The 17,500-nt window shown below is 43.5% G+C and overlaps 2 protein-coding genes across 3 annotated transcripts in view; both read left to right on the top strand.

Moving 5' to 3' along the window:
* Positions 1-546, top strand: part of LOC134083016 (cingulin) — a 39,531-nt gene extending 38,985 nt beyond the window's left edge. For both annotated transcript variants that reach the window (XM_062539109.1, XM_062539110.1), the window contains exon 21: positions 1-546. This exon is cut by the window's left edge and continues 512 nt beyond it. The gene's annotated coding sequence lies outside the window, so the exon portion shown is untranslated.
* A 9,312-nt stretch (positions 547-9,858) lies between these two features.
* tuft1a (tuftelin 1a) overlaps positions 9,859-17,500 on the top strand; it is a 15,136-nt gene continuing 7,494 nt past the window's right edge. Inside the window, exon 1 of the mRNA XM_062539107.1 lies at positions 9,859-10,079. Within this exon, the coding sequence (XP_062395091.1) occupies positions 10,020-10,079 (60 nt within the window). The 5' untranslated portion in view covers positions 9,859-10,019. The remainder of the gene's footprint in view (positions 10,080-17,500) is intronic.

Below are 17,500 nucleotides of genomic sequence, written 5' to 3'. Positions count from 1 at the left end.
GACACTTTAGGTGGCAGCACAGGGTCTGAGTGAGCTGGCGTCTACACCAGAGCAGTAGGGTAGCAGGGGCTGCCGAGGGAGGCGTGCGGACCAGAGATGGGACAACCCGGCTTCAGGAAGTAAATCTTACCATGTATTGGTTCTACCTGTGCCCCTAACACAGGTGATTTCACTTGTCCGCTCATCCACCTGGCTGAAGAGTTGAGCAAATCAGAATCTGCTTGTTTAGTGAACGGTTGCGACAAATACACTACTCACAAAAAAGTCAGGGATATTCGGCTTTTGGGTAAAATTTCAGGATAAGCCTAAATTCCATTATAACCTTTACAAGTGAACTTAATGTGACCTTCTCTAAACTTTGAATGTGCATGTCCAACAGTTCAGTATTTCAGTACTTTCTGAAAATGAAACTAAAAAATGTAATTTTACCCAAAAGCTAGATTTGTGAGTAGTGTATTTGGTAGGACGTATTTTCTTAAGCCAGGTTTCCCGTCTCTGGACTGTAGGAGTTTAAAGGTGTTATGGGACTCACTTGGAGTGCCCGGGACTGAGGGGTGGGGTTCTACAGGGTTGAGGGGAGGGGATGTACAGGGTTGGAAAAGCACTAAGGAGGGGGCGGGGGGGGGGCTTTGGGTTGGGAGTTATCATGCAAAGGGAGGGAATGCTAATAGCACTGGGGCACAGGTAACAGCACTGGATTTAGGCTAGTTTATATGTTTTAATTAGAAGTATGAACGGGGCAGATACACTGGAGTTTACTCTATTAAGCAATAATGGTAGATAGAGCTAGAGAGGTAGATACTCCCTGAGTTTACTGTACGTAGCGACGAAGCTTAGAGCAGAAAGGGGGGGGATAGAAAGAGAAGAAGAGAATGGGTGGGTGAGGGAGGGAGGGATGAAGGGAAGGGTATTATGAACACAATGAACATTCCACTGGGAAAGAGGGAATTGGGACTGCGGCCTTGAAACCTGATCAGTTCCCACATCCCTCACTGGCCATTGACTGCAGACAAAACCAGATGAGAGATACGAGTGGTCTTCTAGACAAAACCAGTCGAGAGATACGAGTGGTCTTCTCGCATACAAATCCAGTCGAAAGATACGAGTGGTATTCTAGACAAAACCAGTCGAGAGATACGAGTGGTCTTCACAGACAAATCCAGTCGAGAGATACGAGTGGTCTTCTAGACAAAACCAGTCGAGAGATACAAGTGGTCTTCTAGACCAAATCAGTCGAGAGATACGAGTGGTCTTCTCGCAGATCAAAGTGCCTGACAGGCTCACCTGTCATGACCATTTCCTCAGCCAGGCAGCTACCACAGACACAGCGGCCCATTCCTCACACTCACGTATGAATCTGGTTTTTAATAAGCACATTCTGCAGCAAAACATCATTGTGGGCTTACAGTACAAGCTCCCTGATACTGTACACCACCGACAGACTTGACAAAGTGACGCACTTCAGTGACAGCAACGTAGTAGCAATAACAAGACGGTACACTAAACGCCAACTACAGAGCAATAATGATATCCTCTGTATTGTGAGGGAGCACATAATTATCACCACAGGGCAGCGTTCAGCTGGCCGAGCACACACCAGCACACAGAGCAATAACGGCACGTTGGCGTAGACGGTAAGCCGCAAAAGGAGACAAACATCAGAGAACCGACTGTACAGGCACTTCCTGTAGTAATACACGGGGTAAGAAGATCTGGCACTGCTGTCCTGAAGCAAAATGCTATGTAATAATAATGATAATAATAATACATAGGTTTTATATAGCGCTTTTCACGGTACCCAAAGACGCTTGAAGGGTGACACTGCAATGACACTACATTCATAAGGAGAGACACTAAAGTTTGCCGACGGCACTTTGATGAAAGATTGTGTTCACGTCAACTCTGTAACCTTATAATTTAAATAACCATAAAGGTCCAGTGGTTCTTCTGAGGCCCAGCCCCCATAGGTTGCCCTGTAATTCACAAAGGCACAGAGGCCTCAACTGACCACTGCAGAGCAGCAACATCACCAGGCTCATGCGATTTAATGATGGGGCTCAGTTTGACGTGTCATAGTTGCACGTTTATGGAAACCCACAACCATGCGAAAGATATTTCAGAAGAACTGCCAACCAGCAACCTATGACAGACCATAGAGTAGATGCATGTTCTGGATGCATTCTGTAGGCTGATGGGATCATACTGATGAGTACTGTAGAGTAGCCTTCTGTATTCTGTATATGTTGTGCTGAATCTTACCCAGCCCTTACTGTACAAGTCTGAATTTCGGTGCACTGTCTGTCACTACAAAGCCAATTGCCTGTTTTAAGTAGACACACTGTACTTCTCAGAGAAGTATGACTTGCAATAATATGCCATTAATAACAGTTTGTAAATGTGAGTAATTCCTCTATACATAACATGTAATGTAATGAAGTGAAAATCTTTAGCACAGTATCCTGTATGTGTAATGCGAGCATAAAAACAATAATCTAATTTATACTTCTTAACATTCCTAATCGTTCTGTCCAGATTTGTCTTATTGTATTGTATGCCATTTTTGGCATCTTTGCTTGAACACACACAAAAACACGTATTTACTGATCATGGCTGAGCAACGTCCACGCCTTGCTTGGTGTGTGCATGGTTCTGCTACAGTAGTGCTGAAATTGATGCAACTGAACCACTTACTGTATAGAGAGATTCATTCATTATCTTTCTCTATTTTTATGTAATACCAATAGTCATAATGGACCATTAGCAGGCCATGTTGGGGCATTGCTTTTAGAGTAAAATTATTATGCAGTGGTGGGGTTGCACCATTCAGTTACAGCCGAGGATGTCAGCATTATTACCTTATACTGTATCTCTACCTATCACTACTATTTACCCGTCTATGCCTGAGTCTCCTACTCTTCTGCACAAGTACTCTGCTATGCACCCCTGACTATTGTACTCAACTAACTGTGCTCCTGTAATTTCACACCAATGCCTTACAATCATCATGCTGATTTTATCATCTCTCTCTCTCTCTCAGTTGTAATTCTGTTTGCATGGTCATTCCAAAGGATTTTAAAATGGTTAACTTCAGTTTTGTACATGTTTTTTCTTTCTTTATTTAAGTAGACTTTTCCTTTACATTGAAAACATATTGATTTAATGTGATTTAATTCATTGATGCAATTTATAATTGAATATTTTTTGTCCAATGCATTTGTACATGGAAAATGGTACCTTAATGTAGAGATGCTTTTTGCTGTATTTTTATTCTTGTGGAGTATTTTCATACATGGCATGGTACAAAATAATAAATAAGGGTTGTTTGGAACTGTAAATCTGTATTTTTACAGTATAAAATCATTTTCTATTTAAATAAAAAAAACAATATGCAACATGATTGCTGCAGTAATATATCGTTTCATGTTTTTCTTTTGTCGGTCTTTCTTTGATCCTTGTGTTTGAATATAGACTTGAACATCTCAAAGCTATAGAATATAGATAGTACTCAGTACTGATTTTGTACTCAAATAGCTAAAATCTTTCTACTTGCAAAAGGTAGAGAGGGCCTCTAAATCCCAAAACCATCAATGTGGAGGTTGTACATTTGAAGCCCTTCTCTGTTAACTCCTCAGACTGTTTACAGAATGATTCTGAGCTCTGAATGGCGTCTCTGTACCACTGGGGCAGAATTATTATATGGGTGTATTGATTCACAAATGAATTGTTTTCTTGTTCCCTGTATTCTGCTGCTGCTGCCTTGGTTGTTGTTTGATTTCATTCAGGCCAGAGGGGATTAGGAAGCCACAGGTACAGTAGGCCCCTAACTACCAATGTTTACCATCTCAGGGAGAGCCGGAGCGTTCTGCCCTATTTTACTCCCCTGTCATTCTGCCTTATATGACTCCCCTGTCATCTGTTGTAGCCCTGATCATGCAAAGTTAATTTCGCCCCTTTTTCGTGTTTTACCTGATTGCTCACATCCATCACTGAACCGAGCTCACATTAAGAGTGTCTGTTTTCTCGCCCTCTCTGTCATCTCTTTCTGCGTTTGTGGCCCATGGCTTCACAAACTTGCTCAGCTGTGTGTGTGTGTGTGTGTGTGTGTGTGTGTGTGTGTGTGTGTGTGTGTTAGGTCATGGCCTGAGTCAGATGCTTAGCTATTCATGTGTGTAGTGTTGTAACCTTTCTCATCTCTCCTCCTGGGCCCCAGTGCTCCAGCCCAACCCAACCATGAGTACACTGACAGCAGCAGCCCTCAAGAGCCCTCCTCACCGAGGTAAAGCACACTGCTGCTACTAAACTCACTGGCACAGCTCTCTACACTCTCCATAGTGCACTGAGGTAACTGCTACACTATGAAGTACACTATCACTGATACTAACCTCACTGACACAGCTCTCTACACTCTCCATAGTGCACTGAGGTAACTGCTACACTATGAAGTACACTATTACTGATACTAACCTCACTGACACAGCTCTCTCCACTCTCCACAGTGCACTTACTGTAGGTAACTGCTACACTATGAAGTACACTATCACTGCTACTAACCTCACTGACACAGCTCTCTCCACTCTCCATAGTGCACTGAGGTAACTGCTACACTATGAAGTACACTATCACTGATACTAACCTCACTGACAGCTCTCTATACACTCCATAGTGCACTGAGGTGACTACTAAGCTATGAAGCACACTAGTTCTGCTACTACCCTCACTGACAGCTCTCTATACACTCCATGTGTGTTGAGTGCGCTGAGGTAACTGCTACTGTAGGCTACTGTATGACATACACCTTGCTACCATAGAGCATCATGGTGCATAATGGCACCACAACTAGACTGTAGGGAACATATCTGCTTTTGCCAAACTATGAATGAGTCGTCATCCTCACTCTGCCTGCCTGTTACTGGGTGCTCTGCTCACAATGGATCCCTTGATCCATAATTGGAAGTTGTTCAGTCCATTCAAGAATCCCAAGTGTTACTGGCACCTGTAGCTGATCCCTGAATGAAAGTTTCTCTGTTGATGACCAGACCAAGAACAGCTCACACAGTCCACTTCATGTGAAACAATTGTTCATTCCCACATGAGTAGGTGTCCTGCCCTGGCTACTCATATTTTAATCAGGCGCCTAAATGACTGACCCTTGCATGACCATTACAGAGTGTTTTTTTATGACTAGTAAGTCTCATGAAGAACATTCATATTTTAAAAACATTTTATTAGCAACATGTACCGATAGATAGAGAGTTCAAAGGAATTCAGAAAGGCACTGTCTTTCCCTTAGAAAGAAGAAAGAAACCACCATTATGGCCTTTCTCTGTGTGGATTGCCCACAACATTATTAATGAGCAAAGGAATGTGCTCTCCTGGTACTGTTTCACACAGGCATGAATGTGCACAATAGTAAGAAAGGTTTTGTGTGGATGACTCGGAGCCCTTTACTTGACTAGTCACATTCTACAGTCAGGATCCTATAATTAACCCCACTGTATGTCTCCAGCACAAAGGAACGGGGGAGATTATGATTTCATTGTGTGATGCATATCCAGGCCTGAGGATTACAGCTGAACTGGTCTTATGTTTTATTAGATCACAGAGGTGTGGTGCACAGGTATGATAAGAATTCATGGCTGCTACAGAGCAGTGTTTTTCATTATCAGCGGGTGTTACCTCTTTCAAAGAGCGCCGAAGACTATTAAAAATAACCTTTAGTCTCCTTTCTCCACAGAGCTGCACAAACTATTTAAGGAACCTTCGATCTTAAGATAATCAGATCAGAAGTATACACCGAATCATCTTTGTTTTTCACCACCTGATTACTTTTATATGTTTTTGTTAATGTTTATGAGGTTTGTTTTAATATTTTTTATGTCTTAAAAAATACTCATTCAGTGTCTCTCTCTTCCGCCATTCAGTCATACTGTATATACTGTAGGTTATAGAGATATCCCTATTTGGTTTACTTTAAGCATATCAGAGAAGCATTCTTATTCGTTCTCCTCTATCGGTCTATTGACAGCTTCAAGGTTTTGTTTCGCATGTGCTGTTATTTGCATCAGATAATTCAAATCTGGTTTCTATTTTCTGTGTATAAATGATTTAACAGACCAAGATAACAATCTGGAAACGATGATACGGCGTCTGACTTCCTTGATCACTCTTCCATGGAACTGCAGTGTTATCATACCATTCATTACTCAGAATTGTTTTTTTGTTTTTGTTTTTTTCAGATAAGATCGATCTATGACATAGGAATGCAAACGATCCTGAAAGTGGTATGTTAACAAGGAAGACCATATTTCGATTTGTATCAAAGAATTAACAACTATGTCACTAATTAAGTCATTCAGTGTCTGGCCTGGGATCTGTGGTGTTCAGATTGATAATACAGTACATCCTATATGAGGTCATGAAGTCAGCCAACCCACCCTTTGAGGCAGGGTGTGGGAAGCCTTTCTAGTATGAAGCTGTGTCCTTCCCTTACTGTACTCACTGTCTAATCATTTTATATTAAATATCAAGTCATGAATGACCCTGTGCAACATATCGCTCATAAATGCTGGAAATGGTATTAGTAATAAAGGGGAGAAAAGGTACAGAGACAAAGATGGTGTGATGGCCTCCTATAGCGCGGCCTATCATTCTTCTCCCTTCCAGACTGATAAAGGAGTGTTGTGACAAGCCCTCATGAAATTATAGGTTATTAGTGGCAGGTGGAAAGAGACTAGGTGGGTCTAGCGGCTGTGCCTGTATGGGATTGGTTAAATAAATAGTTTCAGTCAAGTCTTTTTCATATTTTCCATATGCATCATACAGATTTGCATGTCCAATTCAAACAAATGTTAATTTTTCATTTCTTCATTTAGAATATTAAGTTTATAATTGAGATATACTATTGTTAGAAGTTAGAAGTCTAACAATATACTATTAGATGTTAAATCATATTTGTCCTTGATTCCCACTTTTGGAAAGGGACATGCACATGTTTGAGCTTATCAGAATTGTGATCAGCATATTATGGCGCCACACCGTTTTCTATTTTAATAGGAAGCGGTAGTTTTACAGGAAACGGCATGTCTTCAACATACTTCAGAGTGCTGTTTTGCCAACTGAATGAAGGCTGGGCTGTGTGTGTGTCTGCCAGACTGGGGGTGAGAGAGAGATGTTTTTCTTCGGAAAGGCTCCGCTAAGAGAATTCCACAGAAGATCTGTTTGAGCGGCTTCATTGTAAGCTTCTTTCCTGTACTGTCTCAAATACCTCGGAGACGTGTGCCGACCATTCTTCTCCACCCACACTTTAGGGCTTCCACGTAATGATTTTCATTGTGGCGCAATTATGGTTTTGATCCAGAATTGCTTCAGCAATTAGAGTGTTGTGCTGTAAAGGGTGTGGAGGCTGGCTGGGCTTTGTACTGTATGTTGTTTGCTTGAGAACTTCAGATGGAGCGGGAGAACGGCTTGCACGCTTGGATTTACATCTGCTGGACACAGGCCCAGAATGCTGACCTTTTGATTCCTGTTCAAAGGTGCCAACAGACCAGAAAGACTTCTTAGGAAGTCATGGCATACAACCACAGGCATGTTTTCATCACAGTGCATGCAGATACAGTTATAAACCAGTGGCTTCTTATTACAGTACACGCAAATTCGCTGGCTTCTTTGTGGTCTTGTTGATTAGGGCACCAGCCAATACCAACAAGTAGCAGCATGTTCTTCTGCCATTCAGTCATATATACTGTAGATGCAGTAGGTTATATAGAGATAACCCTATTTGGTTTATTTTAAGCATACCAGAGGAGCATTCTTATTTGTTCTCCTCTATTGCTCTATTGAAAAAGCGTTAAGGTTGTGCTTTACGTGTGCTAATAATCAGGCAATTCAAATCTACTTTCTATTCTTTGTGTACAAGTAATTGAACAGACCAGGGCAATGGTCTGAAAATAATGATGCCAAATCTGCCTCTTATCTTAATTTCCTTGACCACTCTCCCAGTGTCTTATCAGTGTTATCATACCATTTATTACTGAAATGTTTTTTCAAATGACCTATTATACTACACTATATTGCCAAAAGTATTGGGTCACCTGCCTTGACCCCCATATGAACTTCAGTCACATCCTATTCTTAATCCATAGGGTTCGATATGATGTCAGTCCACCCTTGGTCGCTATTACAGCTTCAGCTCTTCTGGGAAGGCTTTCAACAAGGTTTAGGAGTGTGTTTATGGGCATTTTTGACCATTCTTCCTGAAGCGTTGAAGTGAAAATCCTAAGCATTGTGAATATTTTGTTTCTACAGAGTGTGTGTGTGTGTGTGTGTCTCTGTCTGTCTGTCTGTCTGTCTGTCTGTCTGTGTCTGTGTCTGTGTCTGTGTCTGTGTGTGTGTGTGTGTCTGTGTGTGTGTGTGTCTGTGTCTGTGTCTGTGTGCTATTAAACTGTCATACTGCATCTATGCTTTATAGGTGCCAATGGCAGAATTCCACACAAGAACAATTATGTGTTCTCATGGGCTGTGTTGAAATCTGTCTTTCACAACACGTAGGCAACTGCTTGTTAGAATTCAAGCTAGTCCATGTAACCACATGTTTGAGGGCTTGAATATATATAGACAATTGAATAGACATAGACAACAGAATAGACAGGCTAATAGCATGTCAAGACAGCAATTACTTATTATCCAGAAATGAGGAAAACAGTGATGACACACTAAACACAGCATGGCTATTTTCTGAAATGGCCTTGTATTTTCTTTTTCCCAAAGTCTAGAAAGTATTTTTCCCAAAGTCTAGAAATGAGGACACTAGTGGTGAGTTGTTTCTCAAATCTCTGAGGAATTCAAGGCACAAGAGTTTCAGGGAGAGAGAGACTCACTGACTCAATTCACAGTTGCCTGGAAAGCGCTCTTCCTCAGGGACTGCTTGATGAAGAGGCCACAATGTTCTCTGTGTGATGTCTCCTCGCCTCCTTTTCAAGCGCAGACACTGGTGTGGTATCAACAGGGCTAACTGGAAGCCACCCTCCCCTTTAGACTGTAGCTGAAAGCTTCTGTAATTCTATCTTACTAAAGACTTTATCTAGGGGTGTGCCAGCCATCGTGGAAACGTCAGGGTCACCAATCAACACTAAATGGATGTTATTGCACACAATTGACCTGTCAGAATTGTTTATATGTGACTGTGTGTCATTACATGTTTATGGACAGCATTCCATTGGATCATTTGAGGGCTGGTCAACAGCTCTGCGTATATTGAATGGGTGTGTTGTGTGTATTTCTGTGCATATTTGTCTGTGCTGTTATATGAATTGCATAATTTTGCCACATGCTTTTGATGACAGACATTCTTAAAACCTTACCTCACACATATTTTTGTTCAATCACACCTGATAACTGTCTCTCGCTCTCTCTCTCTCTCTCTCTCTCTCTCTCTCAGACACGCACACACACACACACACACACACACACACACACACACACACACACACACACAGTAGGCTACCCTACATCACGCCTTAACAGACCATATGGCCTTTTACAATAAGAAATCAACTTTTTTGACAACTAGTAAGCAGCAGCAACACGATTTATTGTTGTGTTCTTTGTCTTCCTCCTCCTCAAGTTAAAACTTTTTTTTTTTGCAGGTGCTCAGGCGCGCCTCCGTGAGCTGCTCAGTGCTCATCCTCGCGGGGGCGTACCGGGACAGGCTATGTAAGGGAGAGCGAGCTGCTTGAGTGGTGAGGTCACGCGCGAATTCTCGGTTTAGCCAGTGACTGACGTGATGAGAGCGAGGTAGAGGGAGGGGAGTGTCTCAAAACCGTTTATTGCCCGGTGTGCGTAAAGCAGAGCAGTTTTTTATCAACCTAGAACATCTCAGAAGAGGAGCTCGCGTTTGAGTGAATTTGTGAGCGGGTGGATAGGCTGAAACTGACTCGCATCCGTGCAAGATTCGTTAAATTAATCATTTATTATTAGCCTACTTATTTATTTGTTTAACTTTTCGTGAAAATATTGTGAAGATGAGTGGAAGCACGCGGAGTTTGTGTACAGTCAATGACATCAGAACAGAAGACAGAATGGTGAGTGTTTGTGTTTATTAATAAACATTGTTTAGGCCTATGTGTGGTTGGGCTATTTTCAAGTTTCACGATAAAGGGGAGAGTGGCCTATTTTATCAACACCGCGGTCTATGCAAGTTTCATATCTGATTACGCTGGAACTGCATGGTTACGGAAGATAGCGAATGTCACGCTATCCTTTGCTCAGGTGTACTGTACATGTAAGTGGCGCATTGGGCGCACTAATCACGAACTGTTGGCAATGGGATGATGTACTGTAGCCTGCTGTCTAAAGACTTTCACTGACCTGCTAGTTATCCCCTCTGGTCATACTTGTGTAGGCTATCCTATACCATAGTTGTGGATTTAATTTAAAACATGCCTCCAATCATTGCCACTAAGGATCCGTCAGACGATCTATCTCTAGTTTCCCGATTGATTTAGTTTTGCTCCCCAACTTCTACAAGAAACGAATAATGAACTTATAAAACAACACAAACTCATCTAAACAGAGATAGCCTTTTAGAATAGGCTTTGCTGTTCACGTGAACGTTTTCAGCATATTGTTCAACAGATGCTTAATCTGGTTTAGTGCCACCTGATGTTTGGTGCAGTAACTCCTTACTACCATCAGGTTGGACAGTCACCGCGGGCATTAGCCTACTAACATCTGTTGCTCGGACGACTACCTGGGTCATCGTCACGGCACGACACATGGCTTAGACTTGGGGAAAGTCTGTTTGCTGCGTATCTAATAAAACTGTCGTTTGGCTTAGTGCGGAAGATAACCATGTCAAATCATTAACCGGCATTATTTGAATGCGCAGTAGCCTAGTATTACACGCCTTCATGTCTATGGATCTTTAATGGTTATATTGGGGTCAGGACAGTGTGGTGTGTGTGTGTGTGTGTGTGTGTGTGTGTGTGTGTGTGTGTGTGTGTTTGGTCAGGGTTTGCTGGGGTGGACAGGTGAAGAGTTTAATTGGACTGGCACAGCTTGGGAGGAGGTTAAGAAGAAAATGGCACACGAGTAGGCTATGCGTGTTAGGGGGCTTAAGGCCAAACCTGCTTCTTGGCATGTTTTGATGTGTGAACAAATCCATAGTCTGCCTAGAGATGGGAATGGTTTACTTACTGCTCAGGATAGCAATGCGACGGTTATGTTGTGCAATTAATGTGCACTGCATGGAAGCAGTTTCCCAGCAACAGGTGGTGGGAATGTTTGTTTTTAGTGTTCAATCAAAGCTGTTTCATCAGCCTTGGCCATGAGATGGTACACTTTGTCTCTTCCTGAAATAGTTTCCATAGTGACTCTGTGGTAAGGGGAAGTTATGTCAACCTGCAGGAAACTTCAACATTCCAAAACTTCCATGGCGGACCCCTGGCAATGTTTGGTCACCATATTGATTGGTGACCCGGAGTCAGGGACCACACAACAATATTAAATCAATGATCTCATTCAGACACAACTGACCTGTCAGAATGATTTGATGGACATCATTGTCTGTTGGATTATTTGAAGGCTGGACATTTGCGTATGTCTGTGCTGTTGATTGTTGAAGATAATATCCACAACATAATTTTGTCACATGCTTTAGATGTCAGACATTCTAAAAACTCACATATTTGTGCTTGATCACACCTGATAAACTGAATAAATGTCGCTCTCACACACACACAGACGCACGCTCACTCAGTTAAAGTGAATTTCCTGAGTATGCACTAAACCTCAATCCCTTCACACAAGCACTGCGATGACTTTGTTTTCAGACCTCGGTGTCGTCCAGAGCTTTTTTGCCTTTTCCCCCTTCCATTTTCTTGACCTAACCTACCTTCAGTTCGTTGTTCCTGGTGTGTGTGTGTGTGTGTGTGTGTGTGTAGGTCTATGTGCATCTGAGTGTGTGCATCTGTGTCTGTGTGTGTCTGTGTCTGTGTCTATGTCTGTGTGTGTGTCTGTGTCTGTGTGCATCTGTGTGTGTGTGTGTGTTTGTGTGTGTTTGTGTGTGTGTGTGTGTGTGTGTGTGTGTGTGTCTGTCTGTGTGTGTGTCTGTGTCTGTGTGCATCTGTGTGTGTGTCTGAGTGTGTGTGTCTGTGTGCATCTGAGTGTGTGTGTGTGTGTGTGTGTGTTCTTCCTGCTGCGGTGGGATCATTCCACTGGTTCACTAAGTGTTCCCCAGCTGGTGATGGAGTGGCCCCCAGTGGGACGTTACATAAGAGGAGCGACACACACAAGGCCAAAAACATATTTGTCATACCTCGCTGAAACCTGCTGAGTCTGTGCAGTCTCTCTCTCTCTCTCTCTCTCTCTCTCTCTCTCTCTCTCTCTCTCTCTCTCTCTCTCTCTCTCTCTCTCTCTATCTATCTATCTATCTATCTCTCTCTCTTTATTTCTTTCTCTCTCTCTCTCTCTATATATATATAGGCTATATACAGTGTATATATACACACACACACACACAGTATAGGCTACTTTCCCCTTTCTCTTTTTTCCCACTTATCTTTTCCTGTCACTCGCTTATCTGTCTCGGATGCAAACTGCTCATTTGCTGACATTCGGTCCAGCTGACGGAGAGGGAGAACATCAAATATTTGCGGAGGACGGCTCATGTCATGCAATCATGTCGGCGCACAGCAGCGCACACAGTGAGAGCACACATACGTCCATAGATCACACTAAGCGCACGCACATCGGTCAGACGGCTGTTGCCTGGACACCTCTGGACACGTCACCTCCGGCCCTTTTACGGCCTACGCTTGTAAACGGTAATGTCAGGGCTTTTATACAGAGACAAACATCACCATTGTATCTGTGCAATGCTGCTCTGAATAGTACATTCATCAATTGACATTAACCATTACTGCATGATACAATTATTTCAAGCATCGCAAAAACATTTCAATCCAAAAGCAAAATGTTTGTTTTCAAAGTCATATTTTTTTGCTTGCAGTTATATTTAGGCTATATTTCTTTATTTATATTTCTAATAATGAAACCATGTCATTCCATATACAATTAGTGTTTAGAGAGACACTTGTTATGATCCCATATACAGAACTCTCCTTTCCTCTCTGGTGTGATTTGGGTAATATGCAAATACACATGGGCAGACAAACAGCATGACTGTGGCCATCACCTCTCAGGTGCGTGACTGTGGCACCCATTCCGCTAGAGAACCGCAGTGCAGGCTCTGCCAGCGCCTGGGCGGCAGGATGAGAGTGTTCTCGTCAGGGTCTCAAATTTCAGAACACAACAATCTCAAATTCCTCAGTGCATAGAGGGAACACAGTGTGGTTTTCTGTTGGTTCTATTCCATTGTCCTTGAGGTCCATGTTAGGTTGTCATAGTGAGCACAAAAACATTAAACATTTCATTTCAAGATTTCATATTATTTCTAGATTGTAAGATAATATACTATGATAAGTCTATTTTATTCTGCTCTCTTATTGAACCATGAGCTGTCATTGCAATATCAATACTTAAAAGTCAAGTGATGAGCATTTACAGTACGCTACTAGAACCTATTTGAAAACGACCCTCTCTTGAAATTCTGTTGTCCCGAGATCTGTCGTTAGTTTCGACTTAACTCTGTTCAGACTCAGTAATCCAGTAACGCAATAACAAGCGGTCTAGGACTGATGGGTGTCTGGTTGTGTCTGGTGCCAAATCAGAGGCTATTATAGCTGATTGTATGGTCTGTGCATGATCCTGACCCACCCATGTGTTAGTGACTGTTTGTTTGCAGTGCTGTTTCTATCTAGTCTATGAGCTCATATAGTCCCCTGAAGCCTCTCCTGGTATTACCAGGCCTCAGGTAACCAACACAGTGGATACACTATGATTCTTTCTCTCTCTCTCTCTCTCTCTCTCTCTCTTCTCTCTCTCTTCTCTCTCTCTCTCTCTCTCTCTTTCTGTATTTCTCTCTCTCTCTTTCTCTCTATCTCTGTGCATGTGTGTGTGTGTGTGACAGATTAACTGGGCTTTTTTTGTTCAGCTGTCAGTGAAAGCGCGGCCTTTATTTGGTATTCAACACAACGTCCCTCTCTTTGTCTTTCTGTCTCTCGCTTTCAATTTCCCCTCGCTTTCACACAAAACACACACTTTAGTCCTCGCCTATGTATCCTTCACTGAGTTTCCACAGGTGTTTAGACAACTTGTTGTTTTATAGCTTTCTCTTTATTGTCTATAATTCTGCTGAATTCTCCATCTTGGAGGCCGTCCAGGGGCACATTCCTCTCCCTCCCTCCCCTGCTCGGCTCCTCTCGGCCGGCGCTGGCTTTATGTGGGAGCCAAACCTGCATTCAGAGGCTGTAACACGAGCAGAGGAGGAGAGAGAAAGAGAGGGAGGGAGGGAGGGAGGGAGGGAGAGAGAGATTAGTGTTTATTTGGTCCTCTTCAAATTCTGTTTAAGTTTATACGGCACATTCACCACCTAGGATACATCTTATTCATCTCTTCCTCTTTCCCTCTCTCCTGCTCTCTCCCTCCCTTTCTCTCTCTCTCTCTCTCTCTCTCTCTCTCTCTCTCTCTCTCTCTCTCTCTCTCTCTCTCTGTATCATTCCAGTTAGCTCTGCCCGTCTGCATGTTTACATTTCTCAGGGCTCTCATAACTTAATTTCATAACAGCGGCTGGAAAATGGGCACGCGCACGTACACAAAGACAAGGGACAGAGAGAGAGGCTTTATGTTATGTTATGTAAGAGCTCTCGTGTTTGCAGGTGAGTGTGTGTTGATTTCACTGGTGAGCAGTAGCTTTAGACTCGTGCAAACAGCTTCAAAGTTGCTTTTGTCAGCTTCACAGTCATTGGCACTCACCAAATAGTACATCTAATCCAGCCCCGTAACAGACAATGCTTGTGTATTTGTTGTGCGTGTGTCTGTGCGCGCGTGTGTGCATGTGTTGGTGGGTGTGTGTGTGTGTGAGTGGGTGTGCGCGCGTGCGTGTGTGTGCGCATGTGTTGGTGTGTGTGTGTGTTGGTCTGTGTCTGTGTCTGTGCGTGCATGCGTGTGTCTTTGCGCGCGCGCACGTGTGTGTGTGTGTGTGCGCCTGGTTCCAGCCTGTCCCCTGGGCTGAGGTGTGGTGATGTTCTGGCCAGTGCTCTCTTTGCCTTGTATGGAACACACACACACACACACACGCACGCACACACACATATTGCCTCACTGCTGGCCCTTTTCCTGACACGCGGTGTGACCGTAGCCACAGTCACAGTCCTACAGAGAGGAGAGAAGACGTGTGTGTTTCTGAGTCCAGGTAAAGTCCCTTAAAGTCAGCCTACATACTATACTATAGTCTAATCTGCGCATGCCATCGAGTGTGTTTTGACTGTTTGAGTGGGTGGCTTTTGAAACAGTATCTGACCGCATGGTGGCAATTGCTTTGTTTGTGTATTGTCTAGAGATGAAGCGGCAGATGAGAGGGTTGTTTTGTTTTGTCATGGTGACTAACAGATGCTCAAAATGTTTGAAGTGTTAAATCTAAAGGCTTAAAGGAGATTACTTTAATAAAAGGTTATTTTGAGGACACACACATAACCGAAATCTCTCAACAACCAGTATGAGGTCTAGATAGTACACATATCTCCCAAGAACTGTGTGCCAATGTGGTATTGTGGCACGTGGCATTTGTGATAGTCCGTTTATGGATTGAGGTTGGACTGCAAGTCATTTAGTTAGAATTGTGCTTGTTTGATGTATGAATGGTGGCGTATATCAATGTACAGTGAAGGAGGGAAACTGTGCCTTGTGGTGTGTGTGTGTGTCCTTGATCTAACTAGTGTGCGCTGGAATGTTGATAGGCACTGTGTATTTAAGCATCCACAAAGATAAGGCCTTTGCCTTGTTTGGCGTTTTGTGCGTGTGTGTGTGTGTGTGTGTGCATGTGTGTGTGTGTGTGTGTGTGTGTGTGGGTATGAGTTATGCAACTGTGGGTCATTGCCATAGAGAAGCACATACGTCAGTTCAGTCTTTATCACAGGCACCTCTGGAAGATGCGCATGCGTGTGGTCTACTCGGGCATAAACCAGGCAAATGATATGCTGCCTGAAAAGTCCTTCACTATGCCTCTGCATGCTGACACACCTTAACATTATAGGCTCATCAGAGTAACAGTTGAATATGTCAACATGAGCTACTTTGGTCATTGCGCGTAGTTGATATGGTGCACCAAGGGGATTAAAACTGTTGGGTGGTGTTGGCCCACAGTACCCTGACCCTCAGTGATGAACGAGGTGCAGTATGCATGGAATGTGCTCTCTCTCTGTGTCTCTTCCCCCCCCCCTCTCTCTCTCTCTCTGTCTCTTTCTCTCTATCTGTCTCTTTCTCTGTCTGTCTCTATCTGTCTATTTCTCTCTTTGTGTGTGGCAAACAACAAGCACCTCCTGGAGTGCCCTGAGTACAGCCTGTTCAGTCAGTAGTCTCCAGTAGCATTCCCTCAGTCAGCGCGCACCACTGTAACTTAGCACGGGACGCGCTAACAACGTGGCGTTGAGAGAGATAGGCCGCGTGTGGCCAGGAGAGCTAGACCGACGGACCAAGACGCACACAGACATAACACAAACTCAGAGAGAGAGAGAGAGAGAGAGAGAGAGAGAGAGATGAAGAGAAAGAAGGAGAGAGAGACTGGTTTGTGAAAGAGTTGATTATACTGTACGGTGGTGGAGGTTTGTGGCGACAGACAGATGGATACACTTATCCCCGTTTGCACAAGGCCACTGGGAAGAGAACAAGATGTGGAACTTACTGAAGTCGTCTGTTATGTAATCGCCACGCCCCCCTCCACATCCTCCTCTCAAGCGGGTGGGACACACAAATACATACAAACTTCTACAGGTCCTCCTTAAACAGCTGGATTCAAATGTATATCCCCACGAGTTAGATATCTCATTTAACCATTTACTGTTAATTGTATGTGTGTGTGTGTGTGTGTGTGTGTGTGTGTGTGTGAGAGAGAGAGAGAGAGAGAGAGAGAGAGAGAGAGAGAATGAGAGAGAATAAACTCTTTGAGTGTGTATACGGTATGTCTAGAGCTCTGGTCTTTGTTGGTCTGTCGCCCACGCACCCTGAGCCTCCTCTGTCGTCGTTGGTCGTTTTTGTTTATTGTGGACGGGGAACGCAGTCGCCATAGTGATGTTCCGTCCCCCCCCCCCCGAGAAAGGATGGTCATAACTTCAGCTCGGCCCTCCCGTTCCTCTTTCTCTTTCTCTCCGCCGCTCTCTCCCTCCTTCAATTCAAATTTACATTCGAATGTGGATGCAGCTGGCACGGCCGAGTGTTCTGGCATCTTCTCGGAGCTGTAGAGTAGCGGACGCAGTTTACACTGAACATTCCGTCTCTTTGGACCTGTAAATATGCCTTTTCCTTTTTTCTTTCGTTCGTTCTTCTCTCCCTCCCTTATTCCCTCGTTCTCGGGGCATTGGCTCTCCCCTCGCACTTTTATGACTTT

The sequence above is a fragment of the Sardina pilchardus genome, chromosome 6, assembly GCF_963854185.1.
Source record: "Sardina pilchardus chromosome 6, fSarPil1.1, whole genome shotgun sequence".
NCBI classification, from domain to species: domain Eukaryota; kingdom Metazoa; phylum Chordata; class Actinopteri; order Clupeiformes; family Clupeidae; genus Sardina; species Sardina pilchardus.
Note: the sequence above shows the minus strand (reverse complement) of the source record. Positions and strands in the feature narration are given on the sequence as shown.